This window comes from Carcharodon carcharias, chromosome 13, assembly GCF_017639515.1.
Source record: "Carcharodon carcharias isolate sCarCar2 chromosome 13, sCarCar2.pri, whole genome shotgun sequence".
NCBI lineage: Eukaryota > Metazoa > Chordata > Chondrichthyes > Lamniformes > Lamnidae > Carcharodon > Carcharodon carcharias.
The window spans coordinates 74,337,034-74,357,703 of record NC_054479.1 but is presented as its reverse complement, the minus strand read 5'-3'; the positions used below and the strand labels follow the sequence as shown (position 1 = coordinate 74,357,703).

The 20,670-nt window shown below is 45.2% G+C and overlaps 1 protein-coding gene across 2 annotated transcripts; it reads right to left on the bottom strand.

Moving 5' to 3' along the window:
* Nucleotides 1–276: 276 nt before the first annotated feature.
* LOC121285449 (derlin-2-like) lies at nt 277–20,553 on the bottom strand. Of its 2 annotated transcripts, none has more exons than XM_041201878.1 (7): nt 20,428–20,553; nt 13,526–13,591; nt 13,163–13,236; nt 3,878–3,971; nt 2,555–2,750; nt 1,540–1,630; nt 277–583 (listed from the first exon to the last, which is right to left on the bottom strand). In XM_041201878.1, exons 1-7 carry the CDS (start codon nt 20,521–20,523, stop codon nt 448–450), a joined length of 753 nt encoding a protein of 250 aa, XP_041057812.1. In that variant the 5' UTR covers nt 20,524–20,553; the 3' UTR covers nt 277–447. The 2 variants fall into 2 exon arrangements, with proteins under 2 accessions (XP_041057812.1, XP_041057813.1); XM_041201879.1 differs by having other exon boundaries at nt 3,878–3,965.
* Nucleotides 20,554–20,670: the final 117 nt, after the last annotated feature.

The following is a 20,670-nucleotide window of genomic DNA, read 5'->3' as shown; positions in this document are numbered from 1 at the left end:
CAACTCTCACTGGTCCCATTCTTCATGTGAGCTTGGACAATGTAGGTCAGCCTCGCATGCACACATTTCCAAGCAGGTATCAGGTGCAGGCCTCAATCCGTGTTGAATACTGCATGTTCCTGTCAGCCTGCACGGTAACAGCAGGCCTTGGTCCCTGATGAATGATGCTTGTTTATTAAGACTCTTTCATGATCCAAGCACCTGGGATACAATGGATTTACACACAAATAACAATGTTCAAAGTACTGATACTCTATGAATAAAAACAAAATATTCTGGAATTTGTCCATGATTCTGATGCGACAATCGTGATTAGGTAGCATTTTAATTGCCATAGTCGGAAATCAAAGACCGTGAATGGACCACAATCTCTACATAAAATGAAAATTAAAAAAATCAACTTTCTTCAGTTCAGTAATGACCAGTCTCTTGAAAGAATATGGAGTATCACTGCAGTGCGTTAGGGTCCTGTTCGTTCTGCCCCCTGAGTCTTTGCCCCTGGCCCCAGTTCAACCCCCCAGGCTGATCTTCAGGCAGCATGTTGTAATTGGGATCTTCGTCTGCGACGTCAAATATTGCCTTCCTGTAATTCAGAGAGGAGCAGGAAACAGGTGTGGAAATTGCTATAAAAATCTTGACAGCTGTGGCAATGTCCAATATAGCAGGGACCCTGAGCACCGACAGCGCTGGTGGTGCAGGGAATTTGCATAATCAGATTTTAACTGAATAATCGGGCACAGCTGGTACTAACAGGGTACTGGTTGTACCACAGCAGCCCTACCGGCTCCTATTCAGTCTCAAAAAACATCACTACTAACAATGAACTCTCGCTAATATAATGGAACAACCTCCAAAGCACAAAGATAAAAACAAAAAAACTGCGGATGCTGGAAATCCAAAACAAAAACAGAATTACCTGGAAAAACTCAGCAGGTCTGGCAGCATCGGCGGAGAAGAAAAGAGTTGACGTGTTCATCAGTTTTTTCTTGTAAGTTGACTGCATTCTATGTGGTCATTATAGTTCATGGGTTGTGAATACTGTGCTGTAATAGATTTGAAGTCAGTTCTGGGGTACATGTACCAACCGCGTTGGTAGCAGGAGCCCCAGGCCAATGCAGAAGTAGCAGTGGAAAAACTACAATTAGCCTTAGCACCTTTAGGCTGCAGAAACCAGGGCAATCTGGCGATCAGAAATTTGCCCACACTCTGAGAACAAGGTCTGGCTTGGCTGTGTTGTTGAAGAGATTCACAGTGGCCGAACCGGAGCAGCATACGAGAATGCAGAAAGTACCATGAAAGCCTAACCCAGCATCAGTCAGCAGCTTTCAGAGCAGTGTACTCTGAGGTTAGAAAGTAAAGTTAGCAGAAGCCAAACAACTGAGACTGTGAACAGGTGTAACAATGATTACATGGTTCTTGGAGTGAAGGGGATTTACTCCAGCGCTCAGCTGACGGCAGCCAGCTCCATTTTGCTAAATGTAATTTGTTCATTGCATTAACAAAAAATAGTAAAACTCAAAGGAAAGAGACAACACTTACAGAAACCCCGGGGTTACCAGTAACTTCACTCCTCCCGGCTGATTTGGGAAGACATCTTCCAGGAAGTAATATATATGGCCAACTGCAATCCCTGTATCAAAGAGAATGTACAGGCTTCAATCTACTCGGGCTCTGATATCGATTTTCACTGACAAAATGATTTGACACTACTGAGATGGAGGGGGACAGGGGATCAGATAGTCCACTTGTACCTCACACACAACAGATTAATATTTACAAAGCTCATTTCCTGCACTCTTATTCATGAACGACCCACAACATGGTTCCCCTCTCTGATGTTTCGCTGTTAATTCGCACTTTAAAATTCTTCCATTCATCGGCCCACACTCCGTGACCTCCTCTGCATTCTTCCTCTCCCCCTCTCCTCACTCCCCCCCTCACAATGATTTCTCCTCACCTCTCCTTCCCTCCAACACTGGCTGCTCCTTGTCCATGCCCCTTATCACTGGCCTCCCTTCAGCCCCATAGATATACTCACAAATGAACATTGGAAACCAAGGTAATAAAACAGAAAATGCTGCAAATTCTCAGCAGGTCTGGCAGCATCATGCTGAGAGAAATATTTAATGTTTCAGGTCCCCCTGGCCTTTCATCAGAACGATCACAACCTGAATTTCTCTCTCCACAGATGCTGCCAGACTGCTGAGTATTGCCAGTGTTTTTGTTTTTATTGCAGGTTTCCAGAATTCACAGTATTTTGCTTTTGGATTGGAAACTCCGATCACTGGGTAGAATTTCACACTGCAATAGAGGACAACTGACCAAAACGTCTCCTTCCAAGCTGAGGTTTGAATTCAATTTGATGAAGCTTAACAGCACAGCAAAGAAGAGATTGATAAATGCATAGATATCCATCTCCCTTTCTAATACTGAAGATTCAGAAACAATTCAGTAGAATCTACATTAAATCAGTTTACCATCAGACAATTAATTAAATTAGGCTTGTCTGGGACAAGCATGAACAACTTAGTAAATTTAAACGCTTCAATCTTACCCAACAAGTCAACGATGACAGAGTTGCCCAGAAGCAGTGAGAATCCCATTAGCACCCATGGTAAGAATGGAGCCTGGAAGTTTAGCAGCCCAAAGAAATTCATTCGTACAAATGGGTTCCTCCTGCTCCAGATGTACACCAGCATGATAGTGAAGGCCTGGCCCAGGAAGAACAAGCTTGCAAAGATTCCAAACAGCTGAGTACCAGAGTCAAGGGTCACTGAACAGGAGGAGTAGGTGAGACACTAGGCTGGTTTTCATATAATGAACTGTGGGAGGTTAGTCATGGCTGCCTTACACTCAATTGTATTTAATGAAACCTAGCCTTTTGCTTAGTTTGCTCATTGACAGGTGAACCAAGCATTTAAAAAGTGAGTAAAAATGACATCCCTGTTTATCAGACAAATTAACTCAATCTAGTTTGATGAACACAGAAGTAAAATGCCAGAAAAAGAGTAAACCTTGCTTACCAGCCTCTCCCACCCACATCCAGCTAACAGGCCAGCATCTCTTTGCTTTCCTGCAATGATTTACAAACTATTCCTCAGCTGTACAGCCCTGTAGACGGTCTCCAGGTATTGTGCATAGACACCTCCTAGGCCTTTCATTCCCCCTTCTGGACCAATGTGTATAGCTGAGCTCATCTCTCTTGCAAACTACCAATGCAGCCCAGTGCGTGGGCCATTTGTGCTCACTAAAAGGTGCACTCAAGTGAAAATCAAAGGTGAACAGCTCCATCCAGACTACAACTCTGTACCAGCCCCTGCAAGTTCTCAATATATTTAGTGATTTACAGGGGGTTACTCATCAGTGCTCTCCCCAGCACAGTGTTTGACATGACTGATTGGTCAATCGCCCAGAGCTTGACACAGCTGATTGGTCAATCACCCAGACCTGCTGTTTGGTGTACCTGTACCTCTTGAATGGAGTGAGAGAGAACAATGGCCATGTTTTACTGCACTGGGGTAATTTCCCTACATTACAACATTAATTGAAGTACTTTTTGAAATTTAGTCAACGTAATATGCTCAGAGATCCTATGCTGTGAAAGGTGCTATATAAATGTAAACCTTTCCTTCTATTACAAACAGCCCTGCCCTGGATATTTGGTGCAGATGGTGATCAAAGGTTCAGGATGTTGGCTAAACAGGGAAGAGAGTTAACATTATCCCTACATAGTCCACAGCAACATGTTCAGAACGATCTTCAAAGGCTTAGAAATGAGGCACTCACCAATCTGAGAAATATAAAGCAGGTGTAATAAAGCATGAGAAACCAACAATAATGACTGCTGCAGCTATCAGATACACTGCAAAAAGGATACTGTCATTAAAAACCCACCAAAAATAAACATCAGCAGAAAGTCAGCCGTTCTTCCCCTGAATGATCCTTCTTCCAACATTCGACAATATCTGTATCTGGGACACTGAGTAAAAGAAGACAGCCTGCAAATCCCATCAGATCCAGTCCCACTGGAACTGTGGGCATTCAACTCAAAACCCTCCCAGTTAACCACACAGAAGCAGCCACTTTACAGGTACCGGGATTCGGACATCACAGACAGATTATGGACACCGTCTGATGTGATCCCAGATGCTATCCGATTCTGTGCCTGATTTGGCGGTGGTGGTAGTTGGTGGTTGAAACCTGTGAGGGCTGCAATTTTTCTGTTCTATTCTCCAACACCTCATTCTGCACTTCAACCATCCTGGGATGAGACCCATTAACTCAACCACCAACGGTTCACCCAAATGGTCACTCTGTGCTTAGGCCTAGGCAGGGAGTGTTGGCCAAGTATTTAACCAAAGGGGCACTAAAAGCAAGCCTGATTCTGTACAGCAAGAATCACTGAACAGAGGTCAGGAGGAAAGATGACTGATCAACCCCTTGGTGAGCTGAAAAGATATATCATAATCTGAACCAATGAGCTGACTTGGCACAGAGCAGAGACTCAATCGATCTTCAGCAATCAGAAGCACAAATAGGACTGGCTACGAACTCAGTGGTTGAACTTTAGTAAGCCAATGTTTTAATTCATTTAAACACATCCTTTCATATTAGCTTCAAGCGCTCAGACTGCTGGCTCCGCCATATTGAGTAAAGTCATTTGGCCCATCAGTCAGTACCAATTTTCATGTTCCATTTGAGTTTCCCCCATCCCCAACCTCCGAGGTATCTGTGCTCCTCTAATTCTGGCCTCTTGAGCACCCCCAATATTAAGTGCTCCACCATTGGTGGCTGTGCCTTCAGCTGCCTCTGCCCCAAGCTCTGGGATTCCCTCCCTAAATTTCTCCACCCAGAGAGGCGACCGCACTTTAATCCTTTTGGACAAAGAGTTACAGAAACAGAGGAACAAATCTGTGGGGAAATCACAGAGCGCAAGAACTATTGAGTGGTGATTGCTGAAATAGTCAAATATCGACTGGGATATGTTATAGGGAAGGGAAGGGGGAGAAATTTCTGAAATGTGTTAGGAGAACATCCTTGACCAGTAGGTAAAAACGAAAAACCTGTGGATGCTGGATATCCAAAACAAAAACAGAATTACCTGGAAAAACTCAGCAGGTCTGGCAGCATCGGCGGAGAAGAAAAGAGTTGACGTTTCGAGTCCTCATGACCCTTCGACAGAACTTGAGTTCGAGTCCAAGAATGAGTTGAAATATAAGCTGGTTTAAGGTGTGTGGGGGGGAGGGGGGGTGGTGGTGGCGGAGAGAGAGAGAGAGAGAGAGAGAGAAGTGGAGGGGGGGGTGTGGTTGTAGAGACAAACAAGCAGTGATAGAAGCAGATCATCAAAAGATATCAACAACAATAGAACACATAGGTGTTAAAGTTGGTGATATTATCTAAACGAATGTGCTAATTAAGAATGGATGGTAGGGCACTCAAGGTATAGCTCTACTGGGGGTGGGGAGAGCATAAAAGATTTTAAGATATTTAAAAATAATGGAAATAGGTGGGAAAAGAAAAATCTATTTAATTTATTGGAAAAAAAAGGAAGGGGGAAACAGAAAGGGGGTGGGGATGGGGGAGGGAGCTCACGACCTAAAGTTGTTGAATTCAATATTCAGTCCGGAAGGCTGTAAAGTGCCTAGTCGGAAGATGAGGTGTTGTTCCTCCAGTTTGCGTTGGGCTTCACTGGAACAATGCAGCAAGCCAAGGACAGACATGTGGGCAAGAGAGCAGGGTGGTGTGTTAAAATGGCAAGCGACAGGGAGGTTTGGGTCATTCTTGCGGACAGACCGCAGGTGTTCTGCAAAGCGGTCGCCCAGTTTACGTTTGGTCTCTCCAATGTAGGGGAGACCACATTGGGAGCAACGAATGCAGTAGACTAAGTTGGGGGAAATGCAAGTGAAATGCTGCTTCACTTGAAAGGAGTGTTTGGGCCCTTGGACGATGAGGAGAGAGGAAGTGAAGGGGCAGGTGTTGCATCTTTTGCGTGGGCATGGGGTGGTGCCATAGGAGGGGGTTGAGGAGTAGGGGGTGATGGAGGAGTGGACCAGGGTGTCCCAGAGGGAGTGATCCCTACGGAATGCCGATAGGGGGGTGAAGGGAAGATGTGTTTGGTGGTGGCATCATGCTGGAGTTGGCGGAAATGGCGGAGGATGATCCTTTGACTGCGGAGACTGGTGGGGTGATAAGTGAGGACAAGGGGGACCCTATCATGTTTCTGGGAGGGAGAAGAAGGCGTGAGGGTGGATGCGCGGGAGATGGGCCGGACACAGTTGAGGGCCCTGTCAACGACCGTGGGTGGAAAACCTCGGTTAAGGAAGAAGGAGGACATGTCAGAGGAACTGTTTTTGAAGGTGGCATCATCGGAACAGATGCGACGGAGGCGAAGGAACTGAGAGAATGGGATGGAGTCCTTACAGGAAGCGGGGTGTGAGGAGCTGTAGTCGAGGTAGCTGTGGGAGTCGGTGGGTTTGTAATGGATATTGGTGGACAGTCTATCACCAGAGATTGAGACAGAGAGGTCAAGGAAGGGAAGGGAAGTGTCAGAGATGGACCACGTGAAAATGATGAAGGGGTGGAGATTGGAAGCAAAATTAATAAATTTTTCCAAGTCCTGATGAGAGCATGAAGCGGCACCGAAGTAATCATCGATGTACCGGAGAAAGAGTTGTGGAAGGGGGCCGGAGTAGGACTGCAACAAGGAATGTTCCACATACCCCATAAAGAGACAGGCATAGCTGGGGCCCATGCGGGTACCCATAGCCACACCTTTTATTTGGAGGAAGTGAGAGGAGTTGAAGGAGAAATTGTTCAGTATGAGAACAAGTTCAGCCAGACGGAGGAGAGTAGTGGTGGATGGGGATTGTTCGGGCCTCTGTTCGAGGAAGAAGCTAAGGGCCCTCATACCATCCTGGTGGGGGATGGAGGTGTAGAGGGATTGGACGTCCATGGTGAAGAGGAAGCGGGAGGGGCCAGGGAACTGGAAATTGTTGATGTGACGTAAGGTGTCAGAGGAATCACGGATGTAGGTGGGAAGGGACTGGACAAGGGGAGAGAGAAGGGAGTCAAGATAACGAGAAATGAGTTCTGTGGGGCAGGAGCAAGCTGAGACGATCGGTCTACCGGGGCAGTTCTGTTTGTAGATTTTGGGTAGGAGATAGAAGTGGGCCGTCCGAGGTTGGGCGACTATCAGGTTGGAAGCTGTGGGAGGAAGATCCCCAGAGGAGATGAGGTCAGTGACAGTCCTGGAAACAATGGCTTGATGTTCAGTGGTGGGGTCACGGTCCAGGGAGAAGTAGGAGGAAGTGTCTGCGAGTTGACGCTCAGCCTCCGCGAGGTAGAGGTCAGTGCACCAGACAACAACAGCACCACCCTTGTCAGCGGGTTTGATGACAATGTCAGGGTTGGACCTGAGAGAATGGAGTGCAGTAAGTTGAGAGAGAGACAAGTTATAATGGGTGAGAGGAGCAGAGAAATTGAGACGACTAATGTCGCGCCGACAGTTCTCAATGAAAAGATCAAGAGAAGGTAAGAATCCAGATCCAGATATTTTTAAATATCTTAAAATCTTTTATGCTCTCCCCACCCCCACTAGAGCTATACCTTGAATGCCCTACCATCCATTCTTAATTAGCACATTCGTTTAGATAATATCACCAACTTTAACACCTATGTGTTCTATTGTTGTTGATATCTTTTGATGATCTGCTTCTATCACTGCTTGTTTGTCCCTACAACCACACCCCCCCCTCCACTTTTCTCTCTCTCTCTCTCCGCCGCCCCCCCCCCGCCCCCACACACACACACAAACACACACACACACACAAACACACACACACACAAACACACACACACACAAACACACACACACACACACACACACACACACACACACACACACACACACACACACACACACACACACACACACACACACACACACACACACACACACACACACACACACACACACACCTTCTATTTCAACTCTTTCTTGGACTCAAACTCAAGTTCTGTCGAAGGGTCATGAGGACTCGAAACGTCAACTCTTTTCTTCTCCGCCGATGCTGCCAGACCTGCTGAGTTTTTCTTGACCAGTAGGTTCTTGTCCTGCTGGGAATGAGGCGCTGCTAGGGAATGAGGTGGGCCATGAGGAGCAAATGTCTCTGGGGCAATACTCAGATAAAAGTGATTATATAATAAGGTTTAGATTAGTAATGCAGAAAAGTATTTTGTACGAAGGAAAAGGAAGATGAAAAAATATCAGTATAACTTAAATGGTAGAGGGAATGGATGGGGTAAAAATTGAAATGCAGGACATACTGGACATTATGCTATTGAGTGGATAAGTAACCTGGTCTGAATGGCTTCATTCCCAGGTTACTGAAGAAAAGGTTAAGGGGCGGGGCAGGGGGCTGGTGTTGGAGGGAAGAAGGGTGGGGCTGGTGGAGGTAGCAGAAGGGTTTGCCATCATCTTCCAACCTTCCCTAGATTCAGTGAGATGCCAGATTGGAGAGTGGCAAATGCCTTATTCAAAGAAGGGTGTCAGGGCAGTCCTGTAACTACAGATTAGTCAGTTTAACATCATTGGTGGGTAAAGTTTTAGGAACAATAATCAGGGGGAAAAAAAACAACAGGCACTTGGAGAGGGTTGAGTTAATCAAGGAGAACAAGCAGAGATTTGTAAAAGATATACTAAAATTCTCTGACCTAATTCAATTTTTTGATGAAATAATCATGAAGGCTTATGAAGGTAATGAGGTGGATGTTCTCTATGGATTTTAAGAAAGTGTTTGGCAAAGCACCACATAAAAGGCTGGTTAACAAAATTGAGGCTCGTGGAATAACAGCTTAGATTAAAAAAAAAATTTGCTTCAGGACAGAAAACAGTGGTAGTGAACTGGAACTCTGTGCCTAAGAGGCTGGTGAAACTGGAGGTGAGAAAAGGGAATTGGACAGGCACTTGAAGGAAATAAACTTGCTGTGCTACAGAGATAGAACAGGGGAATGGGACTGTTTGAACCACTCTACAGACAGCTGGCATGGATTCAATGAGCCAAATATGCTATAATGACTCCCTTAACATACTTTGTTTGGCAAAGCATTTTATTACCTGTCCTAATATTAGGTGGCTTGGTGTCATATTTTGTTTTATAATGCCTGTGAAGCTCCTTGAATGTTTCATTATGTTAAAGGTGTTAGGTGTTTCTCATGTGTCGGTGCAGACTCAATGGGCCGATAAATACAAGCTGTTGTTGAAGATTTGCTTTATCCAGTTCATAAACCTTTGTTTTAAATTGTTTAAATAAAGGGCATAATTTATGCTAAATGTGACTCTTCCTCTCTTTACCCTTCCTAAACTCACCTAGTTCCAGTATGTATGTATGTTCATTCCTTACTTGGCAGTTTGGTCAAACATCCCACAAGGTAATTCCCAGGGGGAGTGGAAATGGACAAGAAGATTGCCTTTGGAAGTTCAATAGTGCTGGCGGGATGAGCGAGTATCCCAATATTGATTACCTTTAAGGATTTGAGAATATTTCAACTGAAATTTCCACTTAGGTTATTGAATAAGTTGGTGCAGGTTGCGATTGTGTTAATAGGACTCCACAGGAATGTTCAGGATCGATTATGTTGAATAGTGTTTGCCATCTTTGTTCTTCCAAGAATGAAAACTTCGGCCCATAACTGCCAAGCTCTGGGGTGTCGTAACTGGGGGTCACAGGGTCAACACAGCGCTAACTCCATAGGGTCACAGGGTCAATAGGGCCCTAATTTCATAGGGTCACAGGGTTACTAGGGTCCTAATTTAATAGAGTTACAGGGTTAATATTATCCTAATATGGTTACATGCGTACACTCTGATGAACTTGTACTCTCCTTATCTTACTGTAACAATTGCAGGAAACTACTAATTACTGAGTAAGAAGTTTACATAGGCAATTTCCACTATAAATATGGGCAAGAAATTCATACTAGAATTTTTAAATAAGCACAGATTTGTGACTTTAAAAGGGAGACTGAATTCCACTAATTACTCCTCCTCCCAAACCCACTTTACATGAAGCTTACACTAGGTCTGCACCTACCCATGCATTGCACCACAGGAGGCAAACTGGTTAAAACATTCACAGGAGTCAGAACTTCAAATATTCACACGTTTCATTCTATGCAAAAACAGGTAATTATAGGTCAAAGACAGGGCAAGTTCACGTAGAAGCTTCCAATAATGACAGCACAAGAAAAACTTATTCAGAGTTTTTGTTGCTTCTACAGTTTTTCAGTTGCCTATGAGTCTGTGGAAGTAGAGAGAGCAGGCACCTCATGTACAAAGGTTTCTTTGTGTCAGCTGTGGCTCAGTCAGCAGCACTCTCACTTCCAAGACAAAAGGTTTCAGGCTCAAGTCCCATTCCATAGCTTCAGCACAAATATCAAGGTTAACACTCTAGTGCTGTTCTGAATGAGTGCTGCACTGTTTGACATGCTACCTTTTGGATGAGACATTAAACTGAGGCCCCATCTGCTTGCTCTGGTGGATGTAAAAGATCCCATATCACTATTTTGGAGAGCAGGAGAGTTATCCACATTTACTATATTACAACAGTGTCTACATTCCAAAAGTACTTCACTGGTTGTAAAGTGATTGAGACGTCTCATGGTTGTGAAAGGCACTATAGAAATGCAGGTCTTTTAGAAAGCTGAATGCAGTAATATTAATATGTTAACCTGATTCAGCCCTTTGGTTAAAGCCCGCAGTTCACAGGATATTAAAGACAAGTTAACTCACCCTTCAGGTGGCTTCAACAGCGACCTAATGGGTAAAGGAACCAACATATGCAGCGTAAACACACCTTCCAAATGCTACCTCTGCTGAATTATCTGAATTTACCCACACCAACAGTCAGGGTGCAGTGATTGGGTTCAGTGAGAGGTGGGAGAGGTAAAACATAATCATACTTGATCAATATGAACAGGCAAGGACTCTTTTCTCTAGAAAGGAGAAGAGGTGATCTAATGAAGGGATTCAATAGGGTAGATGTAGAAATGATGTTTCCACTTATAGCAAGTTCAAAACTAGGGTTCACAAATATATGATGGCCAGAAAGTGGAACTCGCTACCGCAGAGAATAGTTGAGATGAATGGCACAGTTGCATTTAGATAGGTAAATACATGAGGGAGAAATAGAAGAATATGGTGACGGAATGAGATGAAGGCAAGGTTGGAGGATGCTCAATGTACGACATCAGCACAAACTTATTGGGCTAAATGGCCTGTTTTTTGACGGAAAATTCATCAAGATTCCTTTGGCAGCACCTTCCAAACCAGTGACCTCTACCATCTATAAGGACAAGGGCAGCAGACAGATGGGAACATCACCACCTGTAAGTTCCCCTTCAAGTAACTCACCATCTTGACTCGGAAATATATCGCCGTTCCTTCACTGTCACTAGATCAAAATCCTGGAACTCCCTAACAGCACTGTGGATGTACCTACACCACATGCACTGCAGCGGTTCAAGAAGGCAGCTCACCACCACCTTCTCAAGGGCAATTAGGGATGCGCAATAAATGCTGGCCTTGTCAGCGATGTCCAAATCATATGAATGAATAAAAATAGTGTGCAATCCCAGCAGATCTCTGCTGGAAAGTAACAATGAGTGTGTGCACTGGAAGAGAAGAAGATTGGACCCGATGATGCCCCTATAATCTTGACCACACTTACTGGCCAATTTCACACATGCAAAATGGCTTCATTAGATAGACAAAAACAGAATTACCTGGAAAAACTCAGCAGGTCTGGCAGCATCGGTGGAGAAGAGTTGACGTTTCGAGTCCTCATGACCCTTCGACAGAACTTGAGTTGGAACTGTTTTTGTTTTGGATTTCCAGCATCCGCAGTTTTTTTGTTTTTATTCATTAGATAGACACTGACTGGAGGGCACTCATGGAGTCCATCAGGAGTTAATGCCTTTTGGTGAGAAAACTGGGTTGCAGTGGGGTCTGTCTGACTCTAGTTATGATGTGCAATCTAAACTGCACTTTTATAGACCATGTTCTTCATGGGATAACTGAGGTAAATATAACTAAATGGGATAGAACTGGGGAATGGGGCTGATTTTGCTTTGCAGAGAGCTAGCATGGACTCCTTCTATGCTGTGCTAGGGTCACTATTAAGTGCCAAATTAGCTAGAGATGGCTTCTAACTGCTTGCAAATGTCAATGACTGCTTCTTTGTTTGAAAAAAAGCTTACATCAAAAGACAGAGAGAATATTTTTCAAAGGTAGTGAGCAGCCATTGATAAATTACTCCCAGCTGTGCAATGATAGACACTAGACAGGACACAAGGTGGTTTCTAAAGCTGTTTTCAAAAGAACATTAAAAAATTCAAAGTGATAAGATCCCCAGAAAGGAGGGTGGTGTCAAGGGCACATAGCCAACACAAGCTGTACAACAGAAACTGCAGCAGCTCTGACCTACCTCATTACACACAGTAGCCAAGAAGGGAGAACAGCTGCAGACCTCTCATGGTTTTCAGTCTCCAGCTGCCTCTGTGATCTCATCTGGCGCAGGGTTTTTCATTGAAGCTTTGTACAAAATGAAGGTGTTTCATCCTGTCTAGAACTGGGCTGGACTAGCAAGAGCCCAACAATAAATCCTCACACACCTGAAGGGTATAGAATCTGCAAGGCCTCTAAAGGAAGGCAGGGGGTTTACATTTAGCCCAGCGGCAACTCCTGAAAGCTCCACTCATCAAGGACAAGAAAGCTTGCAATCAAACAAATTCAAAGTTAGCTCTAGCAAGCAGCAAATATCTGAAGTTGTACACACTGGAAACAGGAATGTGTTTAGAAAAAAAAAAAAATAACTTCAGATGCACTGAAAGCTGCCCCAGTGTCGTAATAAACTCCAAAACTCAGACTACCAGCATCAAGTTAATTTTTTGCAATATCAGTTCCAACATTAAAAGAATCAGGAGAGAAACAATGCCCTCTGGCACATGGCAAAGCACCAGGGTGTCCCCACCCCAACAAAACGCAGTTAGCTCATATTTGTGTTTAGGGAGCGAGTGTGTTACCCCTGCACCATCAGCTCCAGGTCAGAACTGTGTGTAAAACCCAAACCCATCTGAAACACATTCTGCCACACACAAAGGATACAAAAAGATCATATTGAACAAAAAACTAAATCCCAACGGTCCAAAGAAAAGAAAGTTGGTTAGTAGTCTCCACACCTGCGACAAAATAAGAGGAACACAAGAATGAATTAAACACACACTTGCATACAATATAGGTTGAATTAACTTTACAAAATTGAAATTATTCCATTGAAGAAGTTCAGTGAGGTGGAAGGGTTAGGTGATAGTTTCAGAGTGATGGAACGATGGAAGCAGTTTGAAGTAATGGATTATGAGTATCAAACAAGAAACAACTACTACTGGGTTCAGTGCAGTAGAGAACTGGTAATAAGTTAAATAAATCTCTGGGCAATGCATCATAAAGTAAAATTGTTTTTAAACTTACCTGATACTTCTTGACTATCAGGTCAGGATTGAAATAAAGCTGGAATGGGGTGATGAACTCTAGTTGCTGTGAAAAGAGAAGAAAGAATTTACTGGAGGAAAGTACAGCTTCAATGTCAGCCCTAACAAGCCAGAAGTACACAGGCATCCCATTAAACTACAGGGAATAGAAGAGCAAGGAGACTGGAGATAGTCAGAGCTCAGGTAGCCAGGTACTTAGCTCGTATCATTACCCCATCGGAGGAATGGAGACGATTGTGGTTAACAGGTCAAAGCTGATTTTCATTGGTTAGTGCACAATTAAGTGTGATACACACTAGAAGATCCTAATCCATGCTTTGTGGCGGGGTAACCAATCTCAGCCAGTGCTGTGGGTTGTAGGGAGACACAAGAATCAGCAAAGATACTTTGCTGGAGAATATACAATTATAACAGCCAAGGCCAGTCAACTGTAATATCTCACCAAACCCACAAACTACAAGCTTGACTACATTCACTGTGCCTGAGAGAAATATTCGAATAAATACCAGAAATCTCAACCACTGCTTGCACACCATTTGGCAGCACGTGTGTCCTGACTGAAATTTATTCCTCAATCAACATCACTAAAAAAAGAGAAAGATTTTCAAGTTTTTTCCAAAACAATGATTGCAGAATCTGGCTGTGTACAAGATTGTTGCCATGTTCCCTGTGTCACAATAGTGACTACATTTCCAAAAAGTACTTCAGTGACGAAAACACTTGGGAATGTCCTGGGGTCACTGAATGTACCACAGAAACCCAAGTGCTTTCTTTCACTGACCCAACACTTTGTTTGGGCCTCCAATTACTCTTACTGGGAGTATTTAGGAGAGACAACACTCAGAAAGCGAAACAAGAATCAAATTATAACCAGAAACACATCAAGCTGACAGGTCAGTCAGTCAGTCGCTGATACAGGAAGCAGCCAAAATGTCTGCACATGGTCCAGTCTGTGTACCTGAACTTTCCCCGAACGTTACTGACAGTCATCCATATCAATATCACCCCGCCCGGCTCTGTCCATCCTACACCGCCTGTCTCCACTTTCTGGGTGTTGCCATATCTGCATTTGCTGCTCCCAGTGCAGTTTCCTCTACATTGGAGAGACCAAATGCAGACTGGGTGACCGCTTTGCGGAACATCTTTGGTCTGTCCGCAAGCATGACCCAGACCTCTCTATCGCTTGCCATTTCAACATTCCACCCTGCTCTCACGCCCACATGTCCGTCCTTGGCCTGCTGCAATGTTCCAGTGAAGCTCAACGCAAACTGGAGGAACAGCACCTCATCTTCTGACTAGGCACTTTACAGCCTTCCGGACTGAATATTGAGTTGAACAATTTTAGATTATGAACTCTCTCCTCCATCCCCACTCCCTTTCCGATCCCCCTTTTTTCCAATAATTTATTTAGGTTTTTCTTTCCCCACATATTTCCATTATTTTAAAATATATTTCCATCCATTGTTTTATCTCTACCTTTTAGCCTATTTTGATCCCACCCCACCCCCACTAGGGCTATCTGTACCTTGCTCGTCCTGCTTTCTAGCCTTAATGTCACCTATTAGCACATTCCTTAGCTAATATCACCATCGTCAACACCTCTTTGTCCTTTTGTCTATGTCATCTTTTGGCAATCTCCACCTATCACTGGCCCTCTATCCAGCTCTACCTGTCCCACCCCGCCCCCCCACCCCTTTAAACCAGCTTATATTTCACCTTTTCTATTTTTCCTTAGTTCTGTTGAACTCGAAACATATGGACTCGAAACATTAACTGTGTTCCTCTCCGCAGATGCTGTCAGACCTGCTGAGTTTTTCCAGGTATTTTTATTTTTGTTTTTGTTTTGGATTTCCAGCATCCGCAGTTTTTTGCATTTATCTGTCTCCATAAGATTTCCTCTTATTTTTGCTATTCATTTATGGCATGTGCGCGTCACTGGCTTGGCCAGCATTTATTGCCCTTGAGAAGGTAGTGGTGAGTTGCCTTCTTCAACCACTGCAGTCCATGTGATGTAGGTACACCCACAGTGCTGTTAGGGAGGGAGTTCCAGGATTTTGACCCAGTGACAGTGAAGGAATGGTGATATATTTCCAAGTCAGGATGGTGTGTGGTTTGAAGGGGAACTTCCAGGTGGTGGTTTTAAACTATTCTCTTCCACTCTTTCACACCTCCTCACTCTTCTTTCCTATTTATCCTCAATTTATCCGATGCCCCTTTCCTAAGCCTCATTTAATTTGAATGTCTCAATTCAGCTCTCCTGTTACCTCTTGTCCAGTCTGTAAACTCAAAAAAAAACAGGTACCTTTCTATTCTCCAACTCAAACCGGTTAGATTCAGCTTTTGCATTGTACGCAACACTGTTCTTTCATTATACACTGAGAGAATCTTTCACTAACGCCCATAACCCCTCCTTTCTTTTCTCATTAGTCTGTCCTTCCTGAATATTTAACATCAAAGCCCAGACATGCGATTAACAGGGTTTGATTGCTGGATTCTGCCAATTCTGCTGCATTTTACATCAATGAAACAACATGGAAAGCTGGAAAGTACCAAAAGAGCCGAATCTACTTCTTCAATGTTGTTCAGAAGAAAGACAAGTTGCTGAAACTTTTCATCTTGTACTTCAGCTATTTCTCTTCAACAATAATCTATTCCCATGAATGGAATTTGTCAGTTCAAATCACAGCATAGACGAGTTATGAAACTGAACTGAGTAAATCTGGACATTTCTTGGCTTACACCAGGAAAATCATAAAATCATATCAGGTTATTATGAAAACTCAGCTGGGTCACCAATGTCCTTCGGGAAAAGGGGATTGTTGTTCCTACCTGCTCTGCTCCATTTGTGAGTGCACTGTGTAGAAGATTCATAGTGCCTTTGGGACAAAAAAATCCTGCCTCAAACAATATCACCCACAACCTGAGAATAGGTTTTGCAAAATCTCCCTGTCAACATTTTACCATTATAAATTCCAATGTCCGCACTCACACTGTTGGTGGCCTTCCAACAGCGGAAACATTCAAAATCGAAGAATAGAATGAATTAATTACATCTAATCATTCCTCACCCTCGAACCCTGCTTGGTTTTGACTCCTTATATGCAATGCCAAAAGAGATTCACTGGTCTGTCATGAAATATTGGTTCAATAGCTGTATGCTTCTGGATCCAGAGATCAGGAGTTCAACTCCCCAATGATAAACTGACTTCGACTTCCCTTCTCGTGTTTCACAGAATCACACAATGCAGAAGATGCCCTTCGGCCCATCGAGTCTGCACCGACAGGTGAGAAACACCTGACCTACCTACCTAATCCCATTTACCAGCACTTGGCCCATAGCCTTGAATGTTATGATGTGCCAAGTGCTCATCCAGCTACTTTTTAAAAGATGTGAGGCAACCTGCCTCCACCACCATCCCAGGCAGCGCATTCCAGACTGTCACTACCCTCTGGGTAAAAAGGTTTCTCCTCACATTACCCCTAAACCTCCTGCCCCTCACCTTGAACTTGTGTCCCCTCGTGACTGATCCTTCAACTAAGGGGTACAGCTGCTCCCTATCCACCCTGTCCATGCCACCCTGTCCATCAGGTCACCCCTCAGTCTTCTCTGCTCCAACGAAAACAAGTCCATCCAATCTCTCTTCATAACTTAAATGTTTCATCCCAGGCAACATCCTGGTGAATCTCCTCTGCACCCCCTCCAATGCAATCACATCCTTCATATAATGTGGCGACCAGAACTGCACACAGTACTCCAGCTGTGGCCTCACCAAGGTTCTATACAGCTCCAACATGACTTCCCTACTTTTGTAATCTACGCCTTGATTGATAAAGGCAAGTGTCCCATATGCCTTTTTCACCACCCCACTAACATGCCCCTCCGCCTTCAGAGATCTATGGACACACACGCCAAGGTCCCTTTGTTCCTCAGAACTTCCTAGTGTCATGCTGTTCATTGAATACTTCCTTGGCAAATTACTCCTTCCATACCTTTCAGGGTAAAATTCCATCTGCCACTTATCTGCCCGTTTGACCATCCCGTCTATATCTTCCTGTAGCCCAAGACACTCAACCTCACTGTTAACCACATGGCCAATCTTTGTGTCATCCGCAAACTTACTAATCCTATCTCCCACACAGTCATCTATAAGTGATGAATAATCGGGGACCCAGCACAGATCCCTGTGTAACACCACTGGACACTGGCTTCCAGTCACTAAAGCAGCCTTCTGTCATCACCCTCTGTGTTCTACAACTAAGCCAATTTTGAATCCACCTTATCAAATTACCCGGTATCCCATGTGCATTTGCCTTCTTTATAAGTTTCCCATGTGGAGCCTTGTCAAAGGCCTTGCTGAAATACATATAAACTACCGCATACATATAAATACATACAAACTAAACAACTGCACTACCCTCATCTACACACCTGGTCACCTCCTCAAAAAATTCAATCAAATTTGTTAAGTATGACCTGCCTCTGAAAAAGCCATGCTGACTATCCCTGATCAAACCTTGCCTCTCCAAGTGGAGATAGATTCTCTCCTTCAGAATTTTCTCCAATAGTTTCCCTACCACTGATGTGTGACTCACTGGTCTGTAGTTCTCTGGCTTATCTCCACAACCCTTCTTAAATAGCGGAACCACATTAGCAGTTCTCCAATCCTCTGGCACCTCCCCAGTGGACAGAGAGGAATTAAAAATTTGGGTCAGAGCCCCTGCGATCTCCTACCTTGCTTCCCTCAGCAGTCTGGGACACAAATCATCCAGACCTGGAGATTTGTCCACTTTTAAGTCTGCCAACACCTCCAATACCTTGTCATTCCCTATATCAATTTGCTCAAGAACCTCACAGTCTCTCTCCCCGAGTTCCATACCTTCATCCTCATTCTCTTGGGTGAAGACAGATGTGAAGTATTCATTCAACACTCTACCGATGTCATCTGGCTCCACCCATAGATTGCCCCCATGGTCCCTAATGGGCCCTACTCTTTCCCTGGTTATTCTCTTCCCATTGATATACTTATAGAATATCTTGAGATTTTCCCTACTTTTACCAGCCAAAGCTTTCTCATATCCCCTCTTTGCTCTCCTAATTGCTTTCTCAAGCTCCACCCCGCACTTTCTGTACTCCACTAATGTCTCTGCTGATTTGCTTCCCTTGTACCTGCTAATTGTATCCTGAATATCTCTGGTCATCCATGGCTCTCTGGGCTTGTTACTCCTTCCTATCATCCTAGAGGGAACATGTCGAGCCTGTACCCTCCCCATTTCCTATTTGAACATCTCCCACTCTTCTTCCGTAGAGATCCCCACAAGTAATTGTTCCCAGTCTACCTGCCTTATTTTACTAAAATCCACCCTCCCCAAATCCAAAACAATTTTTTTGCAAATTGTCTATTTCTTTGTCCATAACAAGCTTAAACTGTACCATGTTGTGGTCGCTATCACTAAAATGCTCCCCCACCACTACCTCAGCCACCTGTCCTGCTTCATGCCCCAGAATTAGGTCCAGCACTGCGCCGTCCCTTGTTGGACTCTCTAGATATTGACCTAAAAAGTTCTCCTGCATACATTTCAAGAAATCCACTCCATCCAAGACCTTAACACTATGTTTATCCAATTAATGTTGGGATAGTTGAAAACACCTGATATAATGACCCTATTGTTATTGTTTTTACACACCTCAGCAAACTGTGCACATATTTGCTCCTCAATTTCCCGCTGACTATCTGGGGGGGGGGGTGGTGGTCTATCATAAACACCTAACAATGTGGCTGCCCCTTTTTTATTCCTAAGCTCTACCCACAAAGCTTCATTCGATGCCCCCTCCAATATATCATCTCTCCTCACTGTAATAACTGACTCCCTAACTAATAATACAACGCCTCCTCCTTTTTAACCCCCTCCCCTGTCTTGCCTGAAGATTCTATAACCCAGAATGTTGAGCTGTTAATCTTGCCCCTCCTTTAATCAGGTATCTGTCAAATTTGCTTTGATAGCTACAACACCCTCCTCAGGAACTGTCCCTGGCTCCAAATTATTCCACATGGATTCCATTGGAAGCTCCATTCTTCATGTTCGGGATCCATAACAAGCATCTCCCAGACATTCAACATTCTCCAAACCACTGTTCTCACCACTTCCTGAGATCCACGCTCAATGTCATCTGCTGCCACACATTCCATCTCTTCCCCTCATACAGCAATAGGTGCCGACTCTAACAGCACTGGCCACATACGTGATGTCCTATTTCCCGACTGCTCTCGGCGCAGTGAGGGGATGTTAGCTCACTTGGGGTTAGGGCGCTGCTACTATAGATCTCCAAACTGGCCAACAGCAGAACCTGGGATCCACGTTCCCTCCCCAGAGACTCCAGGACAGTCCAGGAGAGTAGAGAACACTATAGAAGATTGTTCATTAGCCTGGGTGGGCTGGGGAGGGGGTGGGGGGGCTGCCCGGCCCAGGGGAGGAGGGGGTGGGGGGGCTGCCCGGCCCAGGGGAGGAGGGGGTGGGGGGGCTGCCCGGCCCAGGGGAGGAGGGGGTGGGGGGGCTGCCCGGCCCAGGGGAGGAGGGGGTGGGGGGGCTGCCCGGCCCAGGGGAGGAGGGGGTGGGGGGGCTGCCCGGCCCAGGGGAGGAGGGGGTGGGGGGGCTGCCCGGCCCAGGGGAGGAGGGGGTGGGGGGGCTGCCCGGCCCAGGGGAGGAGGGGGTGGGGGGGCTGCCCGGCCCAGGGGAGGAGGAGGTGGGGGGGCTGCCCGGCCCAGGGGAGGGGGTGGGGGGGCTGCCCGGCCCGGGGGAGTGAGATAGGGAGTGGAGCTGTCCGGCCCGGGGGAGGGGGAGAGGGCTGCCCGGGGGAGGGGGTCTGACCATTTTGCTTCTTACCACGGCCGCCGTGGTGAGCACACAGGCAGTGGTGTAGGCCCGGGTGACGGTTGGCATCCTCCGGTATTCCTGCAGCAAACTCTGATAAGCCGCCATCGCCACTCCGCCGCCGCCGCCTGACGGACACTCCCAACAGCCAATGGCAAGCACCACTCAGGATAATGACCAATCAGACTGCAGGATCTAGAGGCGGGGCTACACGTATCCCACGTCACCCAATAAGAGTGGAGGATGGGTGGGGCT

What these genes read in the sequence shown, in the direction of transcription:
- LOC121285449 (XM_041201878.1), bottom strand. Translation starts at nt 20,523, where the DNA reads ATGGCGGCTTATCAGAGTTTGCTGCAGGAATACCGGAGGATGCCAACC. An exon ending in TGATAGTCAAGAAGTATCAG is followed by an intron (nt 13,237 to 13,525) that starts GTAAGTTTAAAA and finishes ATTTTGTCGCAG; the next exon opens with GTGTGGAGACTACTAACCAA. An exon ending in TTGGTGGGTTTTTAATGACA is followed by an intron (nt 2,751 to 3,877) that starts GTATCCTTTTTG and finishes TCTGGTACTCAG; the next exon opens with CTGTTTGGAATCTTTGCAAG.